This window comes from Amia ocellicauda, chromosome 16 (assembly GCF_036373705.1).
Source record: "Amia ocellicauda isolate fAmiCal2 chromosome 16, fAmiCal2.hap1, whole genome shotgun sequence".
In the NCBI taxonomy this organism is placed as follows: Eukaryota; Metazoa; Chordata; class Actinopteri; order Amiiformes; family Amiidae; genus Amia; species Amia ocellicauda.
In genome coordinates, this window is record NC_089865.1 from 18,252,763 (window position 1) to 18,271,578 (window position 18,816).

General features: G+C 41.1%; 1 protein-coding gene across 3 annotated transcripts in view; it reads left to right on the forward strand.

The window, feature by feature from the left end:
• Nucleotides 1-18,816, forward strand: part of igf2bp2a (insulin-like growth factor 2 mRNA binding protein 2a) — a 76,051-nt gene that overhangs the window by 46,327 nt on the left and 10,908 nt on the right. For all 3 annotated transcript variants that reach the window (XM_066687598.1, XM_066687599.1, XM_066687600.1), the window contains exons 3-8: nucleotides 10,052-10,100; nucleotides 11,709-11,760; nucleotides 14,677-14,740; nucleotides 15,361-15,651; nucleotides 16,875-17,009; nucleotides 17,420-17,542. In XM_066687598.1, the coding sequence (XP_066543695.1) occupies nucleotides 10,052-10,100; nucleotides 11,709-11,760; nucleotides 14,677-14,740; nucleotides 15,361-15,651; nucleotides 16,875-17,009; nucleotides 17,420-17,542 (714 nt within the window). The remainder of the gene's footprint in view (nucleotides 1-10,051; nucleotides 10,101-11,708; nucleotides 11,761-14,676; nucleotides 14,741-15,360; nucleotides 15,652-16,874; nucleotides 17,010-17,419; nucleotides 17,543-18,816) is intronic.

Sequence of the window (18,816 nt, forward strand, 5' to 3'; positions counted from 1 at the left end):
GATCCTGCTTTGTGTTTATGAGGGACTGGAAAAACCTTCAAACTGCACCTGAGGTGTAAAACCGAATTGCACAGTTGGACGGAGATCTGACCAGGGGGACTATCTTTAAGTTGTGAGGTTGTAAAGCTGCAGGACTGTACATCAAAGGAAAATATAAAAGTACTAGAGTAGCTGGCCTTTGTGTAAGTTAAGGAAGACTTAAGGGGTGGTTGTTACCTTGACATCAGAAATCGTACAGCAGGGAAAGGGACTAATCGCTCCTGTAACAGTAACACAGTTTAGCTTTTTATAGATAGCTGTGCACTGCATGGATCGATCCCAAATTAAGTTCCTCTGCCTCAGATGACACACCGAGAGGCAAAACCCCACTAATTCTCTGGTCATTAGCAAAGGATTGTACACTATCCCATTGATGGGATTATTTACACTGCATATGAAAACCAGGTATGGCTCTGGGAAAAAGACTCCGATCAGGACTGCTAGACTACACCCTGAAGGCTTATGGTGCTTCTAAGGTGGGGTGTGAACATTTTCTGATTCAACCTTCTGGGAGACATAGAACACTGTATGTAAGTACACTGCAATAATACACTAAAGAAATCAATCCTGTATTGTATTGTATACTGTATTTAAAGCCTCTAATTTGACTAATATATTTTTGTATATATGAAAAAATATATTTTGGGAGGTTTGCTGGTGTAGTTCAAATGCCTAATGGTATGTTGAAGAAATTATGAACAGTTTTGCAGTTTCATATAACTCCGAAATCTTATGTGTATTTATTTATTCATTTATTGAATATATATATATATCTGTATATCTATATGTCTCTGTATCTATACATCTATATCTTAGTAGCATTTAATCCTGATCTTCTTGATTGCATCTTCTTGATTGCTCTGAGCAACCAGTAGTTAGGAGCTAGTAAAGATGATTTCATACAGAACATTCTGGCTGTACCTGGTTTACTTTGTTTCCCTGATTTGACTAACTCTTAAACTCTTTGCAACCTGTGAGTATGCTATCAGGCATGCCTGGACAGTTATTACACATACTGAGTGTTATCTGGCCTACAGTTGTTCGGAAAACCCCTTCATTAAAGGATTTTAACATTTGGCAGCGGCCACTCTCTGTCCGCACACTGTTCCCTCATCCCGACTCTTCCCCTTGGTGCCAAGGTCCTACGAGAATCTTGGCCAGTTCACAAGTTACCTTGGGATCTAAGGAAGGTTTTTTTAATTATTAATTAAATCCAGTTGCGCCAGTTTGTCGAGAAGATGGAGCTGTTGTCGAAGGTTGCCTCTTCACTAGGGCCTGAGTCACAACAGGGTTTTTTAGCAGTGATCTGGCCGGTGAGTCATCATTCATAAACGTCCGCCTTGCCGACAACTTGGGTTTCCTCTGTGTGTGTGTGTGCATGTGTGCGTGTGTGCGTGTGCACGTGCGCGTGTGCGTGTGCGTGTGTGTCCGTGTGTGTGTGCTTCTGTTGTTGTTGTTGTTTTTTTAAGCACTCTGCTCTTGTTTACAGGTCAGCATTTGTAATTGGCATGGAAACCCTGCCACTAGAATATAGAGGTTAATTAGAAAAATTACTTCTCTTGATTTTGTATTTCATCCTTTTATTTTTAACCATGTTTACTTTTAAGTAATTTTGTACATATACATAATTGTGACATGCACAATTTATATGGCCACACACACTCACAATATACATCTATATATAATGCATAGGCGTAATTTACAGCGGAATTCCTCAGGAAATTTGCGAGATGGTGCTAATGTTAGTATTTATGTTCAATATTTAATGAATCCAACCGTTATTACCTTTTTTTATAGTCTTGCAACATGTGTTTTGCTTTTAATCTCCTTTTTTTCCATTTGCCTTGCACTTGTTGTTATTTGGCGTAACTGTTCCAGCTGAATAACAGTTAGGAATGGCAGCTGAAAGTCTTGCTTAGTAGAACTGATAAATCCCGACAAGTTCAATGAGAAAGGACAGATGTAATAGCTTTCTTGAACAAATAAATAGAGAAACCTTAACAGTTTTCAAAGGCACTCGTTCCCAACACTGTTATTTGCTTGTAATTGTTTCTGCTGCAGCTTGAAAAAAACAATGCCATTTGAAGTTAACTACCTACATTGTCCGCCACTTCCTCTTTTCTCAAACTCGTGTGTGACTCACTTTTATTGCAAAATGAAGACTGCAGGAGTTGGAAAGACATAGTTTATAGGTTTAATTTCAATTGATTTGAACACACTCAGGATTTCACTCGTTTTTAAACAGCATAATGTCTTTATGTACACTATGTTCAATTCAAACATCTTATTTGGACTTCAGTAAAGTCACATCTCTTGAAAATGCCCTCTTTCATAGGACTTTGGGGTCCATGTTTATTTACTTGGATTCCAATGTTTCAAATACATCTCCAGGTTTTCAGAGCAGTTTCTGTGGGGTTTGTTCTCTTTGTTCCTCTGGGTGCTTATTAGCTGTTCCCCCCTCGGATAATCTTTGTGGTCACTTTGTGGGCTCTAATCTTGATTGAGTTCCTTCAGCAATGGGTGTTTGCCAGGTTCGACCCTGTAGTCAATGCACAGTTTAGGGATCGTGGGTGTGTGCTATGGATTTTAATGGGCTAGGCAGCAGTCAGTCTGTAGGGAAGAGTTCCTATATCTCATCTAGGTCACAGAAATGTCTGTTCTGGTCTCACGCCTGTAATTACCCGGGTTTAAGTGCCTCTTAATCTGGCATTCTGGTGCCACCAAAGTGCTACTCTTCAGCAAGGCCCTAATTAAAGATACACAAAATACATATTTCAATCAGTGGCTGCTTGTCCCACAGGCAGAGACAGGGGTGCTCTCTGTTCCAGACTAGTGTGAGGGTTTCGTCAGAGAAGCCAGACAATTACTTGACACCTCGCCATGTTCGTGCCGCGCTCCCCAGGACGGGATTTTCACAGCACAGTGTGTGCAGGTGTGAAGGAAATGACCGAAAAGCGATTGAGATGTGTGAGAAGCATCCCAGTATTCTCACACGCGTTGCACACAGGTGTCCGTGATATTCACAGTAGACATCACAGATCTGGGGACGCCACATGTGCTGAGTCACCTTCATAATCTGAAACCTAAATAAATAGCTGTCATGACTCATTAGGGTTCTCCTCTGAAAAGACTTGCTTATGCTTGGCCATTATCCTTGGGTTGTGTCAAACTGAACTGTCTGGATCGATTTCATGTCTTGCGGTTTTATTATTAGATCTTTTTTGTCTCTTTTTTTCTTTTTCTTTCTCTTTTCTTTCAACCGAACCCCTTTAAATTAAAGAATGTAATATAGTATGAGTATAGTAGTATTGGTGTAGTGGAGAAATTGACCAGCGATTCAGGTGAAAAGGAATTGGGTATTGTTAAGCCAAGCCAGGTCCATGAAAGTCGTGTGGTTGAAATAGCTGATTCTTTGGACACCTGGAAGTCTTGTTGGAACTGGTTTTGCAGAGAAGGGGATGATCATATTGACATTGCTGGTTTTATTGTGGAGGTGGGGGGGATTCACCGTATGGGAGGAAACCTGAGAACAGGTGAGGGAGGGTCTACTCGCGCATGAAGTCACTGGGTGAAATAAAAGGCTTAAAATACAAGTTTCTACCAACCCTGTAGGCCTACAATTAGGCACAATGCTGTTATTATGACACACCCCACTAGTCCACACGCAGCAGTATTTGGTATTCTATGGAACTGTCTGGAAAAAATGAGTTGGTAAACTGTGGTTGATGGGTAAAGGCTGATACCTGCAAGTGTTTCAATGTTTCAAATATTGGCTTTCTAGGAAGTACCTGCGAGACAGGTAGATATATACACAACACAACATGCACCATGCTGTATAGTGCTGTCCACCTGCTATTGCAGTGTCCGTCAGCTCTGTGAGGCAGTCTATGTCAGATAGGGGGGCTGCATTACGCAACGGCCTTCATCTGTTTTCTCTCTGGCGTTATGTAACTGTGTACAACTGTTATTTTTAAAGGGCAGTGCCTTATTTTTTTCAGCTGTTTCTAATTTTTGAGGCAGTGGGGGGATGAGAGCGTATAAACAAACTCAATATTTTGTTTTTTAATGAGTGATTAAACGGAGTTCAGGAGAAACCTCTTAAGCAGCAAAGTTATGTTTTTTGCTCTTTTCTCTGATTTTGTTCCTTTCACTTTTCATTTCCCCTCTCCTCCCAGGCTGGCCTTTTCCTCTGTCTTTCTTTTGTTTCGCTGTGCTTTCCATCTTTTCACTTTTTGTTTTGTTTTGTTTTTTTGTCCTTTGTCTTTCTACCTCACTAATATCTTGACCATGAATGTTTTCAGTTTGCAAAAGTGGAAGCTTCCAAACTGAAATGTTAAGCGAACAAATGGGAATGCCAAATAAATTGTCTTAAATAATCGTGTAGTTCCCTGAATATGACTTAAACTGCTAAAAAATGTGTATAAAACTGAATATAATAAAAACCTTAAAGGGAGTTAGAGGGGAGGCGCAGCTTTAAGGGGCGTGGATTGGAGTGAGAGATGGTGAGTGTCAGTGACCCTCTCCTGAGACACTGTCACTGCGGCTACTGTAGTACTAACAAGCCGGCTTCTGGAAGCTTCTGGGCCGGGGAGTGCTGGAGCCCAGGGCCAGGCCCAGGGCAGGAGCTGGCGGAGTCCCTGGCTGCCTGGAGGGAAACAGCCCCAGCTGTTGGAGTGGTGGCCTGGCAGCTCTCCTGGTGTGTCCCTCGCTGGGATAGCAGACATGATTCAAATATGCTGGCTATGCACCCGGCAAATTAATTTCTTTCAAAAAATTAATAACACATCCTCATGGCATCCCTCTAAAGTGGCTCCAGCAACACATAAAAATCGGGTCACATACGGTCCCACTTAAGTCACAATAGGCTCTGCTTTTGGACCAGCCTTAGAATAATACTCCAAGTCAGCACATGAAGATGTTTGCTGAGAATGCATGGGATTGCTTGGCAATAGGGGCCTGGCATTTGAGTGGGCAGGGTTTATTAAGGCCTGGTGCTGGGGCAGCCTGTCACTTGTTTGAAAGGTGTTAAGACATGGTGGGCACCCGAGAGGCACAGTTTGGTCTTAAATTACACACCACATCAGGGGTGTTTTTTTATTTTACACAGTTTTGGCCTGTTTCTAGCTTCATGTGTTTAGCTGGACCTGTGTACGTTTTCGGGACTGTTTTAGACAATACATGGATGCTGGTATAATAGTATATTCCACACACACATGAAATCCAAACATATAATGAGGTCAATGCAATTGTTTTTCCAAAGTGCTTCATCATAAATGATTGAATAGGCTGGCTCGGGGAAGAGAAAATACAGCAAAGAATGCATTCAGCGCTTAATTACCACCATTGATTCCATGATTCGTGTAGAATAATAATCAATACTGGTCCATTGTATTTGGTTTCAATCTTTTTTTTTTTTCGTCTCTTTGCCAACTTTTCTGTGTGACCTTATTTTATTTTTTGTCAAGTGCTTTGCCATTTTGTGTTGGTAATTCACAGAAAAGGGGGCTCCTTGCTGCAGTTATGTGGTAGCGAATTGATTCAGTAAGCCATGCATGTTGTGCTGTCTGCTTTGGCTAGCTGCATTTTACAGATTACTATATTTGTGGAAGATGAAAGGTCATTCTCTCCTCCTGGTCATGTACATTTGTCACATTGCAATTGTTGCATGATGCCCATGGACACAGGAAACGAAATTAAGGAACTCCATTTGTCTCCTTTAGCAGATATTTTTGGTTGGGGTAACAAAAAGCACTTGATGTGTGGTTCTTTCTTAACTGAGATGCTAGGAAAAGACAGAATGGCACTCAAATAGCTTATTGGCCTTACCCTGACATTGATGATATCTCTCAGCAGATGTGTTACAGGAAGAGGTGTATTGTTTCATCAGCACTGAGCCATGTTATGAGCAAGAAAACTATATCAAAAGCTGAGCACACAACTCAGCGGATATATTTACATGTAATATGTAACGGACACTGGTTTTGTGTTCACCAAACTCCAGCTGTTGACGTTTGTCAATTTCCCCTCAGATCTTAGCAGAAGACAGCTCTGGAGAAATTGAAAGTATCGTCATTTTAGCGTTCCCTGATGCAGCATAGGCCGTTGAGGGGTTAAAGTGCTGTTGGTGTATGAATGTACATGTGTGCATTAGTATGCAAGAGCGTGTGCTGAAATGCGTCTTTACCTTAAGCACTGCAGCTGCGTGCTGTAAATATTAGCTTTTCAAATGAACACGGCCACCCGCAGATATGCAAAGGCAATTTTTTTTTTATTATTATTTGGCAGTGATTCTTAAACCAATAGCAGACAGTTTGGTTACATTCAACAAACATTAGGTAACCATTTAATTGAATCAGCATCTTAAACCAGATTTTTGTTTTGGTGTTGCCTGTGACTGTGAAGCAAGGTGAACAAAAACTGGGGCTTAGGTGCTTTGGCCCACCAAATTACAGATTCAACCCCAAAAGATAAAAACAAGAGAGGAGTCTCGAGGAGCAGACGCATAAATCACAAATGATACATCACCCTGGCAGGCTGGCAGGCCACGGGAGGGGGCAGTGACGGGCGATCCAAGCAGTCACCACAGGCATGAAGAAAATGAAGAGCGCACTAGAAGCAGCGAGTCGACGCAGTCACATTTTCCGTGGGCCAAAGTCCCAGCCACAGAGCTGTAAACTGCAGCAGTGGGGCGGGGAGTCCACTTGTTATACCATTGGCACACTCTGTCCCGCTCCATCTCGGCGCTGTAGGTGTTCAGCTGGGCTGGAATTCCTTTCTTGCCTTCCACCCCCTCTCATTTTTGTGGTATTTAACTGTGTTACAGAGGAGAATATAGGCAATATGTGATGTCTGTTTGATGTTTCTTAGTTGTGAGATATGCTTTACCTAAATTGATTTGTCATTGTTGTTGTTTTTCCCAACTTGAGGACACCAGTACATTGCAAGACATTGCACACATAGTGTCACAAGACCAAATGGTGGACTGCAGCCAGGTGTGCACAAACTGCTCTGTAGCCTTCCAGTGACACCAGGAGGGACCTGGTGGCTTTACCTTCTCTTGCTGAACACGAGACCTGCAGTCATGATGGCCTACTTGTTGGGAAAAATCACACTAGAACATAATTAGTAGAACAACCATGAGGCCTAGGAAACACATTGTGGAAGGGGTTTGAAATGCAGTTTGTCCAAGCTGTATAGTTAGTATCATATCTAAATGAAAATGTTTTCATGGAATCCTAGTATTGCCTCAGCTAATGTACTCTTGCAAACCCGGGAATGTCACGCTAACGTGTGCTCTTTTATATCTGACCAACAGCCTTGTGAAACTAGTATAAAGATCATATTCTGAGATTATTGCAAAGGAAGCAGTCACTTTGCCTATTTAACCTTACCTTACATACCTCGCTTTGGTTTCTTTTTTAATGAATGTCGGTGAAACAGCTCACTGTGATGAGTGTACACATGCGTGACTCATATGTTGTGTCTAGGTCACTGTTTAGGCTTTTCTAGCCTGTGTGGTTCATTCACCTGGGCCAGCAGGGCCAGTTTGTTAGTCACCATTTCCAAAATAAACCAAAGATAAGCAGCATCGATGGAAAACATTTTTTTTTTTAATCTGTAATTCAATCTCAATTTCACTATATCTACAAACATAGGAAACCTATAGAAACTGATTGCATTGTTTTATTGTGTTTGGGATGCTGTGTTATGGGGTCAGGTCTGTATCCTGCAGTGCAGAAACACTATCTGCTGTTTGCAGGTTCACCCGCACACACTAATTTATATGGAGCCGCCCAGGAGTTGCCCACGGTCTCAGGAAGATGTTAAAACATTGGAATAAACAAACAGGAGACGAAGCATCAAAATGTCTTTTTATTGCATACTCCTACTCCCCTGATAGCCAAAGGATACTCCAGAGAACATAACAATCCCTGCTCTGTGTGACTACGCCTTCCCCATGACTTTTTCCCTATTGTTTAAAAAAGAAAGAAAGAATAATAGTAATACAATCAGAATGTCTCATTCACGTTCTGCTGCCATTCAGCGATTCAGTCATTTGCTGACAGGAAATTCCGAGTTGTGGTCTTTTACACCCCATTCATGAAAAAAAAAAAGACGAAACTCCGAGGAGAATTTCGTCGAGAGTGTTTAACTGGAGAAGTGAGAGTCATCATCGTCCGTGTGAAACTGATTTGCTTCCTCAGAGACTCTCTTCACAATTAGCTCTGCTGCGCCCAGGAGGCCAAAGACAGTTTTTGTTCCACACTAAATTATTGTCCGAATTCACAAACCTCTGTTGCATTCGGTTCGCCACTCTCCTTTTTTTTCCCCCCTTGAAAGCAACAAATTAACTGAAGTTCAGTCCTCATACTGTGCAGTCAGATGTTAAATTATTTATTTTTTTCCTTTTTTTCCCCAGCCTTTCGTGGAACTCGGCTTTCAGACATTAATGGGATCGTTAACAGTCCCTGGGTTTGACAGTTTCTGCCCATTTGGGTTTAGAGGATCCTAAATAAATGTAGGTTTTTGGTGTCTCAGTGGACTTGAGCGGTGTTTGCCGCTGCCGACCCGGCTTCAACACTAACCCTCATTGTCTTTGAACAAACTGAGACCACCCATTTAAACTGCCTTTCACCGGCACTTTTGACAGAACTACAGCCTTCCTAAAGAGCTTAGAGAGGATTATGAATGGCTTAACAGTATTAGCAAACCCTAAAACGTAATTAAAAGTTAGAAACATTTACATTTAATCAGAATAAAACACAGAGCGAAGGCTTGCAGATGTGGTAAATACAATTTGTTACATCGCATCTGTGATGTCTTTTGTGAAAGGGAAGCTGGAGTTGAGCAGGCTGAGGATAGAAAAGTAGATCAGGGAAGGAACATGCATGTCACAAACACACGCACACACACACACACACACACACACACACACACACACACACTTCCTAGGAAAACACTGGGTGCAGTTTGCACTTGTAATCAGTTTCATGTCAGTCCTGCCCTGTCCTGACAGAATCAGTCTTCCTCTGCTTTCCTGGTCATCATTCTTGCATCTCTGTGTGTTCTCAGAAAGTGTGTGCTCACTCATAGCTGGTGATGTGGAGAACTCAGTTCAGCACGGCCAGATAGTGATATCCCTGCTGTGATCCTCTAAAATGCTGCCTGAGATTTGTGTGCTTCGGTTTGGTTGTATAGTTTTCAGCAGGTTCACCTTGGGGGACAGATAAGTGCGGAGAACACTGGCAACTTTTTGCCTCTCCCATTCTTTATGTGTTATGTTTGAAAAGTGGGATCTGGTAGATGACTTATAACTGTGATTTAAAATTTGTATTTAGTTTTATTTAAATTATTCTTTACTCTGAATCATACTTACACATTTTCCATATATTTATCAGCATAAAAATGTATACCATTTTATTTCCTGTATATTTCAAACACACTTTTAATAAACAAACAAAATATTCATCAAGGTTCTGAAAGTGTATTAAACCTACGGGTTATGAACAGTGTGGTGTCAAAGCATCAAGCTCCAAGTATGAATATTGGAGGATTCAAAGACAAACACTGAATGTAGTTAATTAAATTCCACTGTTGGATATATTATTATTATTATTATTATTATTATTATTATTATCACATGTTCATGTAGCTTCTTTCCCTCAAAGTACATTCTTATATACATGTTTTGTTTACTTGGTATATATCAGTGGTGAAATGTACACCTTAATACTAAAATTATTTCCAAATCAGACCGATACCAAACCAACGGTGTTTCCAATATATCTAACAGCATCCAGCTTTGAAGACTTGCTACAGTCCTTTTGACAGATAGTCAGGAGGAATACCGTCTCATGAATACTTTGCAAATGTAATATTTTTGAATCAAGTTAATTTATTTATTTATGTATGTATGTATGTATGTATTACTTTTTATGTTTGGATAATAGTAAAATTGTGAATGAGTTGCAATGAGATAATTAACCGGCTTATTTGTCTTTTGTCTTCTCAGGAGTCGAAGGATTCAAATCCGGAACATTCCCCCTCATTTGCAGTGGGAGGTGAGCGTCGTTTTTAATTTGTGTAAACAGAGTAATTCAAACCATGAAATGCAAATAATTTGTGGACCTCATGTGATAAAATAAAAACCAAGGCAAATGCATGTAAGAACTAGCATTGTAAAGTACTGTGAGATTTCACTGTGTTTTTCCTTTTCAAACAAATGTACAAACAAAACGAAAAATCAGTTTGACAGTAACATCACGATTTTAAAAAACCAGGCAACTTGACCACTAAGTGATTCCTAAAGCTTGATTTATGTCACCAAGTCACTTAATTTATATTTTACAATGCACAGAAAGTGCACATATGATCCATTTATGAAATTGCTTTTTTATGTTGCCCACGTATGAAAATCACCATTAAATTGATCAATACGACAATGAATAGACATGACCGAGGACCTTTTCCCCGCATCATATCATTCAGTTTTTTTCATAACTGCAAATAACATTGACAAGTAAACTGCTCCCAACTATGTGTTTACTTTTTGAGAAATGCACAATTCTAAATAAAATGATATGCTGTGTATACATCAATACCATATCTGTCACAAATAGTTACACATATTCCTGTGTTTTTAATATCATTAATCTTAGTTTGTTTCAATGGACTCCCCTTATTTTTCTTTAAAGTAATTCAGTCTGCACCTTTAAAAAGTATTTACAGTAAACATGAGGCAACACTCGATGACATCGTAATCCACTTACCATCGCAGGTCGCTCTGTGTTGCCTCGGCCCCAGCGTGTTTCAATAAGCTGATGGGCTGGCAGTAGATCACCTCATGGACCGTGCATGTTTTAGGTCCATATTTTTTTAATTCCCTTTTTTTTTATTTTAGGAATTCCTAGAAAGAACCGCACTTGCCGAGTTTGAATCTCTTGGCAGGGTTGGCCGTAAAAGCTGACCCACTTATTTTATTTTCTTTGTTTATTTATTTATTTTTTCGGCCTGTGGTCTCCAGTGTGCAGTGTCTCTGTTTGGCTTTGTGACAGAGTGGATTGTATGCGAATGTCAGCTCCTTGTGCAGTACGGCAGGTTTCTTATAAGCATTCAGGGTGGCACAAGGTGTAATTAGCAGCTTAATTGTGCAGAGCACACAGTTGGCTTTAAACCGCTAGGAACAGGGTCAATGGTGCTTATAAATGTATTGTCTGATATAAGAGAGGATGGGCTAAATGAGTTTATTATGTGTAGTTAATGTCACTTCTGAGGATGCACATAGTAATATACCACACCAGGGTGCTGTTTCAGAAATCTGTTGCTCATTTTTTGGACACGCATAGGAGCACCTCCAATTTACTTTCAATTGCAACCCCATCATACACAACCACTGTCCTTGGCTTTCCAGCCCCTGTGTCTATGATAACTGTTCATGAAGTCACTCACAATTTATTCCAAGATTAACATTTGAGTTTGTAACTGGCCAAGTCTGAAGCTGTGAACTCATGAAACAAAACAAAAAATCAGGGAATATTAAAAGTAATATAGTAATAAATTGCAAATCTCAAACCAGAAGAGAAGCAGCTCATGAGAAGTACACCACTGAGCAGGAAGGGACTGAGCGAGGCTTGTGTTTTAACCGATTGCGTTTTCTTCTTCCATTGTAGGTTTTGGACGGCCTTTTAGCACAGTATGGCTCTGTAGAGAATGTGGAACAAGGTAACACATTACAAAGTCCAAACAAGGTTGACTAAGAAGACAGTTTTAGCACTGTAGAGTTTTGTGATATTTATGTTTTATTAATCAAAGGTAATTTGAACAGGCAATTTAGAACCTGTAGTTTGTCCTATTGTTCCCTCTTTGATTTGCTTCATATCCTATTGTTTGATTCTTTGCTGCTATTTTGAATCATGTCTGCTGTGTGTGTACTTAAAAAATGAAGACTCTCCTATGAAATATGTGCAATGTGGTCAATATATATTTCCCCCTGGCCTGAAAGTCATTAAGATGCTTAGAACTCAAACAGCATGGCATTGGTTACAACTGGAGGATGGATAAAGCCCTTACTGGGAATGCTCAGTACTGGCCGCACCTCCCCCGCAACCAAAGCCTGGCTCCGTTGTGGCCAGCTGAGGCCCATCCCCAACCCTACCAGCCCTGCTAGAGAGTTGCCAGTTGGGCATTGTCTCCTAAGAGCTGCTAACCACAGTCAGTTGGTGGAACAGCGTGCATTTCAACCCGCGACCTCCACAGCTTAAGCTGCTTAAGAGTCCCTTTCTACCGATATCTTTTTATTTAGCACATATCCTACAAATGATAACGTTTCTGAAGAAATTACTCAAGGTGGAGAACCATTTCGGTGCTGCACCAAACGTCAACAGAAGGCTTCAGAGTTGGGTTAATTGTCTTCCCCAGTCAGCTTTTGAGAATTCATTTTAAAAGTGGTATGAATGTTCAGCAAGCCCGCCAAGTATCAGATCAGGCTGAAGTAACAGATAGATGGTCATGCACAACAGCTAATGCCTCAAGTTAAACAAAAAACAAGATCTTGACAAGGTAGGTGATATAAATCACTCCAGTGAATGTTGCATATTCATTTTTTTGTTTGTTGGTTGGATGGCTTGTTTATCGATTTATTGATTTATTTGTGTTCCTGTTAACAAGATACTTGTAAGAAAGCAAACTGGAATGAAGAACGTACTGCCTCACAAAACCATTGCATGAAGTAATAGACAGCGGCAGAAACCCTGCAGTTAGCCTCGTTTTGTGCTACGAGCTCGGCAGTAATTCCAAGGTTAATACAGTCTCTGGATTTATGTATTATTAATTTTCCGTAGTGAAATCATAGCCCCGCGCTGTCGAGTTCAAGCGATTCCTGGAAGATGAAGTGTTTATTGTGAACGTCTTGTTTCTAGATATTGCCCCTGATTGAGTGTCAACGAGACTGATTAGTGTTACACCGATGAAACAGGAGAGCAGTGACTCATGGAAGGCGATTGAATGGACAATGAGGACAATATTATACCTCGATGAGTAATTTCCTATTGTCTGTTCGGTGGGCTCTTTCATTCTGTTACCCATCTCGGTTCCAAGTCATTATTGTCTGGACCTGGTCTGAACTGGTACAGAAAATTGTACATGAGGGCTGAAATGTAACAATTATTGCTCTTGCAGCTCCTCCCACCACCCTACCCAAAGAATAAATAATATTTCTATATACAGACGGGTGACAAATTAAAGGAAAAACCAACATAAAGTGTCTCAGTAAAGTATTGGGCACCACGAGCTGCCAGAACAGCTTCAATTCTCTTGGCACAGATTTTACGAGTCTCAGAACTCTACTGGAGGGATGATCACCATTCTTCAAAAAGATATTCCCTCATTTGGGGTTTTGATGGTGGTGGTGGAGAGCGCTGTCTAACACGTCGGTCCAAAATCTCCCATAGGTGTTCAATTGGGTTGAGATCTGGTGACTTTGAAGGCCGTAGCATATGATTCACATAATTTTCATTCTCATCAAACCATTCAGTGAGCCCTAGTGCCCTGTGGATAGGGGCATTGTCATCCTGGAAGAGACTACTTCCATCAGGATAGAAATGTTTCACCATAGGAGAAAGGTGATCACTCAGAATAACTGTGTAATGATTTGCAGTGACCCTTCCCTCTAAGGGGACAAGTGGACCCAAACCATGCCAGGAAAATGCCCCCCACAGCATAACAGAGCCTGCAGACCCCCTCACTGTAGGGGTCAAGCAGTCAGGCCTGTACCGTTCTCTTGGTGTCGCCACACATGCACTCGCCCACTTGTCGAGAAAACGAGCCAGTTGAGCGTCTTTGTGACTGAAGCTCCTGCCATTCATGCACTAGTAATGACCCCTCTTTCAAAGTCACTTAGATCCTTTCCTCTTGCCATCTTGATCCAAAATCGAGGTCAGCTGGGCCTGCTCAGCATTTTATACATGCCACAGAGCATGATAGGATGTTAATTGCTTAATTGTATCATGCAGTACACCTGTTTGGAGGCATCTGCATTCGTTATGTTCCTTCACTTATTTATTCAGGTTTTTCCTTTAATTTGTCACCCGTCTGTATGTACAAACAACTTTACCGTTGTTGTTAATGACTGTGAATGCAGCTGCGAAGGAACTAACAAAGTGCCCCCAGTCATGCCTTATTACATGCAAATGTAATATCTGTGGCGAGAAATGGAGGAAAAACATAATTCTGCATGTTTTTATTTTTGGACTTGATCAGTACACGCAGGCTTGTGTCAGAAGAGCTTTTGTCTTTATTTCCTGTCTGATGCTGCAGTACAGCAGATAGTAAAGGATATCATTTATGCAAAAGTGGTGCTTAAAAACCGAACTGTAGGTCTAATCATAAACATGAATAGTACATTTGTTCTTTACACAATGACGGTTAGCTCTGTGCAGAAGATTCAGGGATCAAAGTGAAATGCAAAGAAGCAGATTTGTTTTTCCTGCTTCTTAACTATTGGAATCTTCTTTGATCAGTTGGTCACTGTACAGTTTGTTTAGGCCTGCGTGACAGTGCTCTCTCCTCTCTCTCTCTCTCTCTCTCTCTCTCTCTCTCTCTCTCTCTCTCTCTCTCTCTGTCTCTTTCTCTCTCCTGCAGTTAATACTGATACAGAAACTGCTGTGGTCAATGTCACTTACACAACCAAGGAGCAAGCAAAAGTGTAAGCCAGAAGCATCGTTCCTTATTGTTCTTTAAACCTTAAATGTTTTATGAAATACAGTTAGATAATAACTGTAGATGCAGGGTTTTATTCCTTTTTATTCTTATCTCTGGGACCGAGAGACAGCTCAAAGACAACCAAAATAAGCATCCCATGACTGGGTGTTCAGTTGCTGATCCTCATCTTAAAAGGGTTGAGTGCCACGTCTAAGGGGGGTGTGACATTTGTGGGGCCTAAACAACTAAGGGAACTCCTTGGGCCCATTACTGCTGTAGTTACTCTGAATGTACTCAAACTGCCATTTAGCCTGATTTATTGCCAGTAAATGAAAAGAAGCAGTGCTTTTTACCTGCTTTCATAAAATAATTTTGGTTCCTTTTTCCGTTGCGTCAAAACTACGCTGACAGCACGATGCTTAATGTCATTGATATCAGTATCCACTGTTGTCTGCCATGATGATCTATTATTCCCGATTGAACTTCTCAATGTTATGTTAATGTATAATCAGTTATCTTTTATGATAATAAGGACGGACCTTTATTCTCTCTATACACTTTGCATTAACTGTTGAAGTTAGAGTCCGATTAGTTTTGTGTAACGACCCATGTTCTTCACTCTAGAGCGATTGAGAAGTTGACTGGACACCAGTTTGAGGACTACGCCTTCCGTGTGTCGTACATCCTGGACGTGGACGCTGTGCCACCTGCCCCGGTGCCGCGCTCTCGGCGCACTGGACGGCAGTCACGAGACCAGGGCGTCCCTCAGCCCGGGCCCTCTGGGAGCCCGGCCGGGCCCCGCAACAAGCAGCATGATTTCCCCCTGCGCATGCTGGTGCCCACGCAGTTTGTGGGAGCCATCATTGGCAAGGAAGGGCTGACCATCAAGAACGTCACCAAGCAGACCCAGTCCAAGTAAGTAAGTGTGGCCCTAACGCCGGAGAAGCAGTGTTTGTGTCGCCAAGCTAAGCAGATCTGTGAGGTGGACCCCCCAGTGTGTATCTTGAACTGGTATTGAACCACAACTCCTGTCACGCTGCTGTTGTTTGGTCCTGTAAGCCTGTATGCTATCAAAACACATAAAGAACAAAGCGATTGTGGGGTGCCTTTCATTGGTTTTATTCAGCTGTTTATTGGCATGATTGCATTATACTGTGGATCATCTAAGATAGGCAGAGAAGCAATGTGTACACCACTCTCCTTTCAAACGCACTGCATTGTCATGATGTCACTTCCTCTCTGAGCCCAGCGGAGGCAGAACAGTATCCCTCTGAGTTTTTTTTTTTTTTTCATGCTAATACTTTTCCTATGGGACTATAAAGCCTTTTCTCATGGCTTCAGGGTTAAGGATTAGGCTTTCAGCTGATTTCAAATGGGCTTTATCCTGCTCCCTGTGGTGAGTGGAGGAGAAAGCATCAGATGTAGATGAAATGTTTGGACAACAGGATGAGTCAGTGGCGTATTTAGCAGTGTGTGGGTAGGGATCGTGTACATACTCCACGTCTTCATCCTTTCAAGAGAAAAAGTAATTTTGAAATTGAACAATCCAATTAAAACCACCAGGGCCTAGCAGAGCTAATTTGGTTGGAGTACTCTGTAGTTGTTTTGTTTGTTTCAACATATTATCTCCTATGATACACTAATCGCTGAGAAGAACACATCTAGAGGTGGTTTATATTATTATCTTCATGACATGTATTTGTTTCTTAATACAATTATACATTACATTAATAGAGTAGTAATATAGACTTTAATATTATTTAAGGCAGGGGTTTTCAAACTGGTCCTGGAGTACCCCCTGCCCTGATGGTTTTTGTTCCAACTGAGTTCTTAATTGTTTAATTTAATCCTTAATTGACCTAATAAAGCAATATACCATTCAATTAAGTAATTAAGACATAGGTTGGAACAAAAACCAGCAGGGCAGGGGGTACTCTAGGACCGTTTTGAAAACCCCTGATTTAAGGTAATGACACTTGACATACCGATATATTTCTCAAGCTCCAGATATCTGTCCAAATTGTCCTCATGTTGCGTCTCTTTGGGGTATTTAGCACTATCTGTATGGGTTTTAGGCTTTCCTTGACAATTAGCTTCCTTGGGAAAACCATGCGAGTGATTGTGCTGTTCTTTTCCAGGGTGGATATTCACCGGAAGGAGAATGCTGGGGCTGCAGAGAAACCCATCACCATCCACTCCACTCCCGAGGGGACTTCCTCAGCGTGCCGCATGATCATGGAGATAATGGAGAAGGAGGCCAGTGAGACCAAGGCGTGAGTACATGGGGAACTCTGTACCTTTGTGTACAAGACCTTGTGTGCTGAGCTTTCAGGTTTCAAAGTAATTCCTTTTCAGATGGCTGCTCCAGAGGTGAAACTTTTTGCATTCCCTTCACTTCAGTGGTTCAAGTTGCTACTCAGCAGGGTTAAAAGGGCATAACCCACATTAAAAGCACAGAAACGAGAGCTGAAATGTAGCGTTCTCTTTTCTTGCAACTCTCTCATCAGTTACCCTAATTTGAATAGGTAAATGATAATTCAATAGGGAGCTTTGGTCTGAAGTGTTAGACATTTCAGCAGCAGTGTCCACCTCTATGCTGAATAATGTTACTATCTGGTAACATCCCATATGAGTAATGGGGGTTTCTCTGGATTATATTTATTTTAATCTGCTCCTTTTTCAGAGCTGAGGAGATTCCACTGAAAATTCTTGCCCACAACAGTTTAGTGGGCAGGCTGATTGGTAAGGAGGGACGAAACCTGAAGAAGATTGAACAAGAGACTGGGACCAAGATTACCATCTCCTCGTAAGTGTCAAGAGCGAAAGCCGTATGCATTCTCCTGCTGGTGTAAAAACAATCACTCATATCTGCCTGTTTGTCATGAAAGAAGCCATTTCAGACCTGTCAAACATTTATTGACTGCATGATTTATGTCTTTATATTTTCATGGGAGGTGGGGAATGAGTATTGTACTATCAGTTACTACCAGTAATTGTGTTAACACAGACTCTTGGGTTTGGAAAGAGTTTTTAAATGTTGTTTACCCAGATGCACTGGTACAGACCTCCTTGTTGTTTTTCTTGTGTTGTATTTTGTTAGGATGCCAGAGCAGGCTGGTACTGTGTTAGAGTGGGCCAATTTGTTTGCAAAGTAAATAGGTTGAATGAAAGGAAAGTTGTACCCAGTAGGATGTCCTTGAAGGATTCACCGGCCAGCATTTTCAAACTATCTAGTTCAACCTCATTTCTTCCTATCTTTAGACTGCTGTATCCGGAAGTCCCTTTGTCTTTGAGTTGTGTGATATTCACAATCTCCAGGGAATCCTTCAAATTATACCACAGAACGCAAGAGTTTGAGGATAAAAATGATCATGAGTAATTCTGTATCTTTTCAGGTTAGTGTCAGAGGCACAGTTAGGGGAAGCAACAACAACCAAGTAAAAAAAAATTAGGTGACCAGTTAGGATAGATGGCTCTTGCATGTACACAGATAACAAAGTTAACTCTTTAAGTAGAATCCAAGGTATTAGGCTGTCCAAGCAATAGGGAGGACAAGTAGTAAATATTTTTTGGGTGAAATGATCAAGAGTTATTAAGGTCCTCATCAACCAAAATAAGCTTTTAAAATACATGTTGGAATTGGAGAAAGTGAACACACCAACTTGAGAGCAAACACATGCGAACAGTCTGGCATTATGGTGATGGACAGAACCCATCCATCACAGTCCAAAGCTTAACACTGTGAAAATAAAATGATTCATAAGCATCACAAGTGAAGACAGTGCCAGCCGTTTCTCCTCATGTTAGTCCATGTTATTGCAAAATTTCTAGTCTCTTTAGCAAAGGTAATTATCTTGTGAACTTGTGGACACATCGCAGCTCCATTTATCACATCATGTTTTGTGCAATTGATTGAACTGCTCCGCTCTCTAAAAAGGCACTAGAAACATGTTTATTACAGCTGTTTAATGGTCCATGGTTCTAATCCTCTTCTATTTGGTTGAATGAATGGGTCCGCATCTGTGCAGTGGAAGCTGTAATGATCCCAGTGAAACAGGGTAGAGAAGCTAGAGGACAAGA